Below are 12695 nucleotides of genomic sequence, written 5' to 3'. Positions count from 1 at the left end.
ACTGAAAGCTAGGAATGGAGTTGAATCTTTTTTTTTTATTTATGATAGTCACAGAGAGAGAGAGGGGCAGAGACACAGGCAGAGGGAGAAGCAGGCTCCATGCACCGGGAGCCTGACGTGGGATTCGATCCCGGGTCTCCAGGATCGCGCCCTGGGCCAAAGGCAAGCGCTAAACTGCTGCGCCACCCAGGGATCCCTGGAGTTGAATCTTTATCACACCTCTGAATCTCCATTAATTCAAAGAATGTTTCAAAATTATGGAAAAGAATTATTTTGTTTATTTTAATTAAAAAACAAACCACCACTACTTACTTTTAAGGAGCTGAGTAATGTGGCAAGTGTTTATTTTAGGCACTGCCTTTTGCAATTTAATCAGATATATATGTCTTAATAAAAATACAACTTGTTGAATATTTAAAAATCCATCACCAACTGAAACTTTCACCTTCTAAGAACTTAAGTCAGTTATACAAAATTAGTCAAAGACAATCATAGAGAGTATAGGTGAAACTTCATAACAGATCATATTTGAGGAATCTGGATGGTGCAGTCAGTTAAGTGTCCAACTTGGTTTTGGCTCAGGTCCTGATCTCAGGGTCCTGGGACTGAGCCCCACATTGGGCTCTGTGCTCAGCTCAGAGTCTCCTTAGACTCTCTCTCCCCAGTCTCCTCCATTCTCTCTCTCTCAAATAAATAAATCTTTTTTTTTTTTTAAATAACATATTTATTCCAGTCCAGTGTATGCCCCAAGAACATCCTTTGCTGGAAGTGTTAACAGCCATTGCACAATTGCAAAGGGAGGTGTGTGTTCACTACCTGATCTATTCTCTACTTCCTCTGTTAATCCATTAACATAGGTCTCAGATTATCTCTTCCTACCACCTTCTATTCCCCCAAACTTCCAAAGAATGGTAGTGCTGGGATTTTAGGGATTTAAACCTATGTCTCCCTGCAAAACCAACTAAGCACACCAACTCCCTCCAACTCTATCATGTGTCACCTCTTTAGATCAGAGGTAGCAAATTAGAATGCCTTTAGTGGCCAGGCAGGCAACAGGCAACATCATGGAGCAAAAGTGTAGGTAATGAACATGCATATGTGTTATAAACAGTACCACAGGGAGTTGGAGGGGACTGGAAGGGACAGTAGCTATTTGGCTCCAATGATTGCAGTTATGTGTGATCTTGCAATTTTAAGAGAAATTGGAATTTCAAAATTTTACGTATACTCCTGAACATTAAATATCAGTCCAAACTTATTTAAGTCCACCACATGGGTCAAACAGGTCACCAGCTGGCAACCTTTTTAATGTACTGTTGGCATCATCTTTTGGTATGCTAAATTCTGCACGGTTACTTTCATAAGTGTAACATCACCCTGAGGATGGGTGAGACAGAAGGTTCATTAATGCCTGCAATACCATGGGTACTCTTTTTCAGGCAGTCTAGAGAGATTCATGGACTGATACCATGTAAGGTAGAACTGCTCACTTATGATCGCAACAGGAGCCCAGAAAATAACTTCATTTCTTTCCAATTGCAATTATACCCCAAGCAGTTGCTTACCCGTTTGTCAATGTCATTGTGTTGGAGCTGCACAAAGCGAGCGCTGATGGCTGCAATGTAACTCTGCTGATTGGAGAATGCCACACGGCCAGCACCTTTGGGGTACTTCAGCTCTGGGTCCGTATCAATGCCAGCATAGCAGACACCACCATACAAACGGTCCATGATCATTGCCAACTCAACTACAAGAAAATAAACACAATTTGGTATAAATGTTTAGAAGGCACTTTTGTCCAGGAGAAGGAAGAACTATTTAAAGATCACGTAGTATAATAAAGAAAGGGAAAACCCACATTAAGTATCATGAAGAGTGTCCATATCAGTCTTACAACTCACGTAGTAGAGCTCCTCATATTTAAAAATAAAATGAAAAAAAAATCAAGAATTTATACAATATACACACAAATTTACATAATCAGAACTTCAGCAACAGTATAAAAGGAATGATCTATCAGCAATCCTCCTGTTCTAATTTATTTTTCCTGTTCTAATTTTTAACTGTTCAGTCCACTGGAGTGGGCCCTGGGTAGGTAAAGCTTTTCAAACAATGCCCTAAACTAGTTAATTATAAACAGCCCTACTTACTGACCCTAAGACTGAAAGCAATTACTAAAGTCATACTGCTATATTAAGACTAAGCTATAGAAAGAATTAAATATTCTTTTAATAAGAGGCAATATATTTATAACCTTAAGATAAATCTCTACAATTAAAAATATACTTTTTAGTATATTCTATCCCAACTGAGAAATCTCCACACTAGCCTCTCACACTGAATTCTAAATAATAACAATACTAGTAATGATAATAGCAGCAATGAACATTTATTGAGCACTTACGATGTACCAGGAAACAATAAGTTGCAATGAAGGCAGTAAAAACATACCCATCTTATACGCTGCTATAAATCTAGAGATCTAGTCTGCACTCCTTGCCACATTTCTTCTAAATATACTTTTACATTGGTATATTTACAAAACACCTAGACAGAAGGTATTTGAAACTGGACATTTCAAAGGTCTGATATTCTAGAAGTATCCTCACCATAAAGGTATCAAGGAGAGACATGTAGCATTTACTTACCTGGATCCAAATTGCCTGAAGGTAATTGTTTACTTGATACTGGATGTCACTTCCTCCACGTATGACCATTCCTTTCAGGCTACTCATGACTTAAGTCCAGAAGACTTAGCCCTACCCCTGGGGAATGATCCAAGAACCAACTTCCCTACAACACCTACATATGGTGTTTAGAAAGGAGAAGACAGGGTAGGTGGATGCTGACCTGGGTCATAGCCAGTGTGCAAAGACCATCTCATCACACAACAGACCTCCACAGGAATCAGTATTTGGAGAGAAGGAAAGCAAGCCATTGGGGTAGAGGAACTTTGTAATAGATACAAGAGTTGAATGGTATAAAAACCTCACCAGATTTCTATGAACAGAAGGAAAGCCAAGCATTACTGGTTCCCATACTATGAAGCTATGTCACCATAACAGAAAGGTTTTCTACTTAATGTCTTCAAAATTTTTCTCCATACCAGACTGTCTAATATTGGTGATTGTTTTCTAAGTGCCTGTTTTTAAGAGGAATGATCTGCAACCAACAGATTCTGGGATTTTTAGAAGGTAAGAAAATAAGCTAGCAATAACTAAACCCTAGAATAGGTACTATTGAGGTAGAACAGCAGAAAGCTATCCCAATTATCCCATTATGATCAGAATTTCTGAGTCTTATCAACCAAAGAACATTGCTGATTATAGCCCAAGTGGACTCTGACTGCAGTTTTGGGGCAGGATCCAGGAATCGCTTTCATTCAAATTACACAATAAGAATCATGCACATACCCTTCATATCAGAGTTTAGTATGTCCTCATGTTTAAGCCCAACAACCTCTAATGGCTTGAGGACTTCCTCACATGGCTAATGGTATTCCAATAACAAGGAAGACAATGAAGGTAGAAATAATTAAATGCAGTCATTAATGGATTTCCTTTATTAGTCAATGGGCTTACTAAAATAAATAACCTCAGGAAATGGAAATTAAACACCAAAGCCCGAGCTTCTCATGGAATGAAATAAGAGAAGAAATACTTCCTCAGCCTGGTGAACAGCCAGGAGAAGGAGGCTGGCAAGGAACTGAATGGCACTTGTCCACCCTTAGAAAGGACTCAGGAAAGCACCTGATTTAGAAAGAAGGTGTATCATCTGTAAGCTCCAGCTAAAGAGAAGAGTTACTAGAACCACAGACTTACTAGAACCACAGGTTCTTCTAAACCATAGTGGTCTCCAAAGGAATTTTAGGGATCCCTGGATGTCAGAGAAGGTGACATGTCACAGCAATGTCACAGCAAAAACATTCTACTACTTCATGAATCTAACTGCTAGAAAATCATCTTCACATGCCAAAGAGGAGGTCATGACTGATGTTGCTGGCAGTTAAGTACTTTTGATAGGAAGCAAAACCCTTACTCACTAATGTTTTATGAAAGCTAATTATAAATAAATAATTTCCACTTATAATCTTATATATAGTCATTTTATTGGCCACCAAAAAGTCTGCAGACATTTGAGCTAATAAAATCTCACTCACATGAAGAGCAATTTGTTGAGAAGCTAGAAGAAACCAAGGTGACTAAAGGGCTGTTTTGGGAAAGAGTATGAAGATTTCCCATCTCTTTTTCTACCCTAATCTCTGTTTTAACTACAGAAGGTCTACTACTGTGTGATTACCCTTGAAGAAAAGTAAATAATAGTCAAACAACTGCTATTTATATTTGGTCCTTTACTCAATCAGAAAAAAAAAAAAGCACATTTCCTGTAGGCTACCCTCATGCTGGGCTCTAACACCATAGTGGTATTATTTAAGTACTCAACAGCGTTTCTAATTATTGAGAAAAGTAGCCATGCTTGGTAAAAAAACAGTATTAAAAAAAGAGAGAGAGACTAACTTAATTCATCTTCCACATAGGTGACTAACAGAAACACAGAACAAGCCTTCCTTAAGTCCTAAAAATTTTTAATCTGAAACACTTTTTTTATATAGAACATAAAAATTCACCTACAGATGTCAAAGTGTACAACTACTTTTAGAGATTAGGGTCTTTAAAATTTTTTTTAAATTTAAATTCAATTAATTAACATATAATGCATTATTGGTTCCAGAGTACAGACTAGGTTTAAAAAAATTCCTTAAAGTAAAGTATCACCAGTTAATATAGGAAAGTCCTACATAGACTCCCTTTCTCTGATGTGGGTGAAACTGTGCCATGAGGAGGGCTACCCACTTGACTGCTTGGGAGGAGGAGAGAAAAACAGAAGAAAGGCAGTAAGGATCTGACAAAAGTCAACTAAAACCTTGATGGGTTTATCTATATCTTGTGATCTCAACCTTGCTCATGAAATGTGAACCTTTAATCAAGGATATGTCTTATTCTGAAAATATAGTCAAGCTACCTACTAAGCCTATGACAGTGAATCCTCATTCTAAATCTGTAGAAAGCAGAGACAGTGCAGTTCCCAGAAGCTTGTTCCTAACAACTGACCTGAGGGAAATAAGATGAGAGGAAGGCATAGAGGTGAGGGTTGGAATTCAGAGAGATAGATGCGATAGCAGGCACAGCCAGAGTCCATGTGGAAGTCAGGAGTTTTCAGAACACTTTTGATTTTTTGCTTCCTATCCAGTGTTGATAGGATCTGTCTGGTCACCACAGGGGTAGAAATGAGCAAGTCTGGTAGCCATATCCAATGGCATTTTATACTTTGGGTGAGATGCTCTGTGCTCCTAAGGCAACTCAAGTTATCTCATGAATGGTAACAGCAACACTACTATTACTCTGATTTACATATTGGCTCTTGTGATGACCTTCATTGTGCTGCAGGTGGAGAGGGCAACAAGAATATTGTAGCTGTGTGTAGCATTTAGAAATCTGAGAATTCCTCTAGGTTGTGGGGACAATGCCTTTGAAGTGGAATCTAAGCCCCAATTATGGTTCCTTGGATTTGCTTCTGAATCTTCACAGAGATATGAGAGGTATTTTAGTTCACCAGAGAGAAAATCATGATGACTCTTGCATCCTACCCCACACCGGGATCCTGTTCCTACTACTCAGCCATAAGCAGTGTCTAAAAGGCTGAGATACTATGAGAACCAAATGGGGTAGAGACAGAGTAAGAACTCCCAAGGGAAATATCAACACATTCAGCTTTCTAGATTCTAAACTGTGAATCTAGAAGCCATATTTCTTCTCTGGAAATAAGAACAAAGCAGACAGGAAAGAGGCATGAGGCACCTCAGGGGGACAAAGAAGTCTGGACTTTGGAAAAAAAGCACAATTCAACTAGAAGCTGAACTGTCTAGGTTTTCCACAATTGCCAAGTTGGTTCACAAGGCAATTCACATATCTAACATGGAGGAAATGTACTTATAAGCTTCTACTCTGCATCAAATGTTGGGAAGTAATGAATATTTTCAAATAAGTGGCATGAACAACCAAACTAAGTCAGAGGGATTGTTCAACTTGATTAAATCAGACTGGTAACCAAGTTGACTGTTTTTTTTTTTAAAGATTTTATTTATTTATTCATGAGAGACAGAGAGAGAGAGAGAGAGAGGCAGAGACACAGGCAGAGAGAGAGGCAGAGAGAGAGAGAAGCAGGCTCCATGCAGAGAGCCCAATGTGGGACTCGATCCTGGGTCTCCAGGATCACGCCCTGGGCTGAAGGCAGGCGACAAACCGCTGAGCCACTCAGGCATCCCCAAGTTAACTGTTAATACTGTTATTGAGACATCTCAGATCTCAGCTTGATAAAGAAGTTTCCTTCTGCACAAAGAACATCAATACTTGAAGTCTGGAAATCAGAGTTAAAGTCTTGGCATTTTTACTTATTGTGGCCTTGGCCAATCACTCCCTTTGAACTCTGCTTCCTTATCAATAAAACGAAAAGTCTACCACTTACAACTTCACAAGGTTATCATGACGATTAAACATACATAAGAGCTCTGAATACACTGGTGAGCACAAGTGGTGCTCAGATGTTTAGTTTTGCCCGGGAGGTGTTTTTCTCTTTACTCAGAAATCTTTGCTTAATATTAACTTGGCCCGGTTTATGCTCCATAAGCACCGTTCATCCCAGTCTTACTTTGGCTTTATGCTAATGTTACTAAACCTGCCAATGATATGGCAAAGTTTGACATCAGTTGTGGGTGAACATTAGCTTTTGGGGTGGGGTGGTGGGGAGAAAGAAGGCAAGCATGTACTAGCATTAGAAAATACTTAACCCTAAAGGCAATCTAGTTAATCAAGTCAGTGTACCAAATTTGGAATTTATCTGAGACATTTCAGACTGAACTTGGGACTTGGTGAAAAAAACTACTACTGAGAAACACCTGGTATGATTTCTGCCTGCTACCACTTTATAGAACAACAAAGAAAGGATATGGTTATTCCTATTTCCTAAATTAGAAATCAGGATATGGTTCCTAATTACATATAAATTACCAGAATGTACAGAATGTCTGAAATAAATGCTTCTAGAAAAATTCAAGATGTTCTCTAGATGTATGGCATACATCACTGAATATTTACCTCAAAAGTTTTTATACTGTTTTGTTTTCCTCTCAGAAAAGCCATCCTCATAATAGTCAGAGAGAGGAAAAAGGCGGAGAAGGAAATGTCAGGATCCATCACAGAATATTAGTAGGGGAGAAAAAGACAGTAAAAAATTAGAGCAATAGGAAAGGCAAGAGACCCAAAGATGATGAGCAAATGTAGGCTCCAGGACTTAGATAAGCAATCTTGCAAGATTGATCTGTTCTGCAGGATCTGGTTAGATAAACTGTCAGAAGGAAGTCATGAAGTGAAAGAATAGCTCACATGCCCCTAATTAGAGAAGTCTGGGGGTTTTCCAAGCATGATTAAAGTTGGAAGTGGATGGGTCCCAAAGTTTGATTACTGAGGCAGTCCCTATATGAGACATCTAAGCAAAGAAGCTGGGGTTGCAATACTCATGTTTATAAACTGGGGAGCATACAGGGACTAGATACTTCATTCTCTACTTTTTCTTTTCTTTTTTTTTTTTTTTAAGATTTTATTTATTTATTCATGACAGACACACACACACAGAGAGAGAGAGAGAGAGAGAGTCAGAGACACAGGCAGAGGGAGAAGCAGGCTCCATGCTGGGAGCCCAACGTGGGACTTGATCCTGGGTCTCCAGGATCACACCCTGGGCTGAAGGCGGCGCTAAACCGTTGGGCCACTGGGGCTGTCCTCTCCACTTTTTCTTGGTGGCCTCTTCATAGTCCCCAAGCCTGGCACTTATTTCTCCTCAGAGCAAAGAGATGCATTTTAGAGAGGTCCTAATGCCACAGGAATATACAATAGGGCTATTTCTGTATGGAAATTCAAGAAAGACATGCTGTTCACATTACTTGAATGAAGAGTGGCAACTGTTGGATTTTCAGGTGGTAGCAAGCAGAGAACCAGACAGACTACTCCTTTCCCAGTACTGACTCTCTGAAGAATATGTAAACTTTAGACACATGATGGCATGGTGAGTCTACCTATAGCCTTTCCTAGGATGGGGGTGGGAAGAGGTGGGGAGGTGGGGAGTGGAAGGAGGACAAGACCGGAGAAATGCCAAGAGACTGAAGGCAAACTGTTCTTGGCTTGCCACTGTCACTGATGAGTGATGGAAGGGAGGGACAAGAGACAATAGGAATGTGTCAGACAGTTTAATTTCAGGTAAACATCTAGATTTTCCATTGATAATTTCTCATTTTCAGGTTGATATTTTTAGGCCTGTGATTTTTTTTTTCCCCAACCTGAATTTTGAAAAGGAAGGCTTGTCAAAAGGACTGGAAGAACCAACTTAAACTTAGCCAGGGTAATACTGCTTAAAACAGGTTGCCTTGTTTCTTTAGAAGAGTTTGTATGTGTCTGGTTGGGTAGGATAGGGACTATATTTCAAATAATTTATTAGTGATAATAGTCCCTAACAATGGGCAGATATCAAAGAGAAAAAGATTCAAAGGAGTAATCCTTGAGTGATAACATTTTAGTTACTGTAACATGCTGAAGGACAGTTTTTGACCTAGGGTGAGGTGAAAACCAATCTGGACACCTAAAAATCTCACCTGTCGAGTATTACCAACCATGTCTGGTCCAGGATCACCCTGTACAGAGTGCCTGAGATAGTTTAAAGACTTCAGAATTCCATGACCACAATAGCCCCTAGAAGTAATCAAAAACGCCCTGAAGTATTTAAAAACCAAATCTGAGAATCACTGTGTTGAAGAGTTAATTTAGTATTCAATTACTTCTGAGTTAGCATTCTATTAATACATTTCTTGTTTTCTTCTCTTCTGAAATCTCTGACTCTCTGTAGATGATGACCTGTTTAACAAGATAATGGGATGTTCATTCAGTTTGGCACAGATGTGTACTTGCTCTGTGCCAATAACATGTGGATGCTCAATAAATGTTTATTGTTCAAGTGAACTGCATTGTATTCAATTCAAGACTGCCCAGCAGAGTCAAAATGAATTCCTTTAAAAATAGTCTTCTATTCTAAGGCACACACCAGTCCACAAAGCTCAGTGTGTTCCAAAGAAACCCAATTCTATGCACATGGATAAAAGCTGCAGATGTTAATTCTTTTTGTTTAGATGACATGGATTCCAATCTGGAAGGCTTGGATAGAAAGTAAAATGCTAAGATGCTAATATAGATTGCTTAGCCATCTAGAAACAAGCTACATGTATGGGAGGTGTTGGCATGGGGGAACATTTTCACTAAACCAAGTGAATGTAAATTACTATCCACACAAATGTAAAAACAAAACAAAACAAAGTCAAAACAGGAAATTAATTTGAATAATATACTTTAACTTTTAAGACAAAAAGCTTTGGCTTAGCTTAAAAAAGGAGAACTTTGAAGATTATAAAAGGTCTATCATCTAGGTAGGGAACACAAAATCCCATTTTGGACTAGATAACTAAATATAATTCTTGTCTAATCCTAGGACTTGTAGCATCTTGTGAATAATAATAAAAAGAATAAATAATAAAAGAGGGAGTTTAGTTTATAAACTTTTGTGTCTATGACTTAAAAACAGACATAAAAGTTAACCAGTTCTGTTATTTTTATAATTATGGTACTTTATATTTCAGAATTTTTTTTTCAGATCCCCATCTAGAAAAAAAAGGAAAGGAGCTAGAATATTAAAACTAATTTGTACTTGTAGTTCGCTGCAAAAAAAGAATAACTCGAATGCTAGCAATGAATGCCCATTCTTTTAGAATACATATGCGATTAAAAGACTATCAAAGGGGATTCTTCTCCCTAACATAACACCAGTTAGAAAAAGAGGAATATTCCATGCCCCACCCACATTTCTTTTTTTTTTTAAAGCACAAGCAGTTTAGAAACAAAGGGCTACGTTTGCCCTCATCTCATAATGCTGTTCACGTTTGAGTCAGCCCTTCTTAGACTCTATTCTCTGACAGTAGATAAAAGGGAGGCATCTCTGCTGCTTGGCTTTCTTCCTCTCTGCACAGTATTCCATTAGAACAAGACCTAGAGATATTTGGCTTTCTGAAAAACTGTAAAATTACAAACTTCGGTTACAGTTTATGTGTTTTAAAGTCCTTCAAATTGGAATTATGAATATATCTTTAAATAGGCCTACTGTTATCTTTTAGGAGTAGATTGAAGTTGAAATTTGAACAAATACATTAGAAATGTTGATGAACATTCAGAATTAAGTCAGAGATGAACAGCTGTAGATACATTTTATAATTCTTTTTTCACTACTTGATTTTAATGGTGTCTGCTTTCTCTTTTCTTTTTTTTTTTTTTTTTTGCTTTTTCTTTTCTAAGTAGAACTAAGTCTGCTTGCTTACAAGTAACAGACAGAACATTGTACTTTTGCAACTACGGGGCAATGGTAACTTTATTTTCTCATCTTACTTTTGAAAAATAAACTCAATTATTTTAAGCACTTTAAAAACTTTGTTCTTACAAATAATTTTATTGTATTCTACTGGTAGAACACTGATCTGCCACTGATTAGATTTGTCTTTGGATTTAAATATTGAAGTCATCGGCTCAGCATCACTTCAAATGCCCCAGTAAATTATGATACAGCCCAATCTCAGTCCACAATTATTTCATAATTGGAAAAGAACTTAAAAAAGAAAAAAAGGGGGAAGCTTTTAAAAAGTTGTAATAAAGATGCTCAAATACATTAGTCATTTTTAAAGTGCATAAGAAAAAACAGGAACCTGTTTCACTTGGGAAGAGTTCAGTTTGTTTCCCAGTGACACAAGTCCTAGCAGTGGTTTTGCTTGTCACTGAGAGGTACACAGCTGTGCTGGAAAGATTTCTGATGGAATGATTTCTTCTTCTGTCATACATAATAATGCTAACATGAGAACACACACTGTCAAATGTATTATTATTATTTTTAAAATATGTGGTTGAGAGCACTAAATAGAATTCATCCTTTCAAAATAACAGTTTAATGAAATTCACTCTTGCACCAAAAGAAATAAAGCACTTGGGGAGAAAATGTTTAATCCTGAAAGAGCTCAAAGAAACTTCTTTTTGGAGACTGTGTACAGCTGAGCAGAAACCTAGAAAATATTGAAGACTAATACATTGGGGATTTTGTTGTTGTTGGTTTTGTTGTTGTGGTGTTACTATTTCCACTCACCAGCTCGAAGGGGTCGTGGAACTCCCCCAACAAAGATAGTTTTTCTGGGGTCCAAAGGCTGAGAACCATCCATTACAAAGTCACTGTCACTTAGGTTCCATGGTCGAATTTGCACCTGAAAAAAAGTTGTTTACTTGGTCCTTACTTCATTTCCATCAACCCCAAATGAGAATAAGGTGACTAAAGACAAACCCACTGATTCGTGCATTTTACAACATACACAACCCAAACAAAATCCAGTTATTAATTTATTATCTGCATTGAGTGCCTTCATCAGAACTCAGGGAATCTACTTAACAGGTACTATACTCAACACTCTAAGACATATACCATGAAACCTTCAGAAACCACCTGTGATTTTGAAAAAAGGCAGTCTTTTAGAGACAGATTCTGGATTTTGAATCAGATCTATTTTAACACATGATAGATGGTTTATAAACTGTCACAGATAAGCACTTAGCTTTTTAAGAGCTCACCTAAAGAACAGGAATAGGAACATTAGGAATATTTTCTAAAAATTATCTATAGGTTTGGCTTTTAAATTTTTATCAACCCCTGAAATTGAAACACTTATCTTTTGGAAATATTGGTTTAACACAGATTGACACTCCTCAGATTAGCATGGAATTACCAGCAATATCAAATACTGAAGCATTATACAGCATTATCTATTTTTCATTTATCTGATTTTCCTAAATAAGTTTGGTTAAATAAAGGTGAGCCTAGAAATTGAACTAACTTTTCAAAGAGTAGAAAAATCTTTATGGAGATAATTTTTTCTATTTGGTAATATCTCTTCACGGGTACTCTGACTTTCTGCCTACAATTCATCAGAATCCTAACCTTAAACATATTCCTTTCAATCCCTAACTCAATCATCAAAGGATAGCTTAAAAGAAAAATGCAAAAAAACTCTCTCATACCAAAAGGAGAGCTTCAGCACTGCCTGAGAATCAACCAGTTTAATCAGCCGCTGCTCTGGGAAATGAGCTATGTGCAGAAGCAGAGAAACCAGTGTGTCTGTCTTTATAGAACGTGCCTTTACTTTCCCGTCTCACCAATAGGATAGGAAACAAAACAGCTGAATTTTCATTTTCTTAACATCAACACAATTCTTCATTTTCCTCATTGTTCAACTATCGACACAATGCAAAAAAACACATAAGATGATTTCTTATATGGCTTGATATATTAAGTACTCTCATTTGAAAGTTAGTAAAACTTTCAAATGAGAAAAACACCTTGAATCAACTCCAAAACTGGCATTGCTCAGTTAGAAACAGTCCACACGTTACCTATGATTGCTATAAAACTCACCCTTCACCGAACTTTTTGCCATTTATGACACTGTTGCCTTCACATTAGTGAGAAGTAGTAAAATCTCCATTTTTTCCTTAGACCCTGAAAACATG

At 37.6% G+C, this 12695-nt stretch overlaps 1 protein-coding gene across 9 annotated transcripts in view; it reads right to left on the bottom strand.

Moving 5' to 3' along the window:
• CPEB3 (cytoplasmic polyadenylation element binding protein 3) overlaps positions 1-12695 on the bottom strand; it is a 196988-nt gene that overhangs the window by 23715 nt on the left and 160578 nt on the right. For all 9 annotated transcript variants that reach the window (XM_041744214.1, XM_041744209.1, XM_041744215.1 and 6 more), the window contains 2 exons: positions 11284-11398; positions 1566-1747 (listed from right to left, as the gene is read on the bottom strand). In XM_041744214.1, coding sequence (XP_041600148.1) covers positions 1566-1747; positions 11284-11398 — 297 coding nt within the window. The remainder of the gene's footprint in view (positions 1-1565; positions 1748-11283; positions 11399-12695) is intronic.

The sequence above is a fragment of the Vulpes lagopus genome, chromosome 2 (genome assembly GCF_018345385.1).
Source record: "Vulpes lagopus strain Blue_001 chromosome 2, ASM1834538v1, whole genome shotgun sequence".
NCBI classification, from domain to species: domain Eukaryota; kingdom Metazoa; phylum Chordata; class Mammalia; order Carnivora; family Canidae; genus Vulpes; species Vulpes lagopus.
Note: the sequence above shows the minus strand (reverse complement) of the source record. Positions and strands in the feature narration are given on the sequence as shown.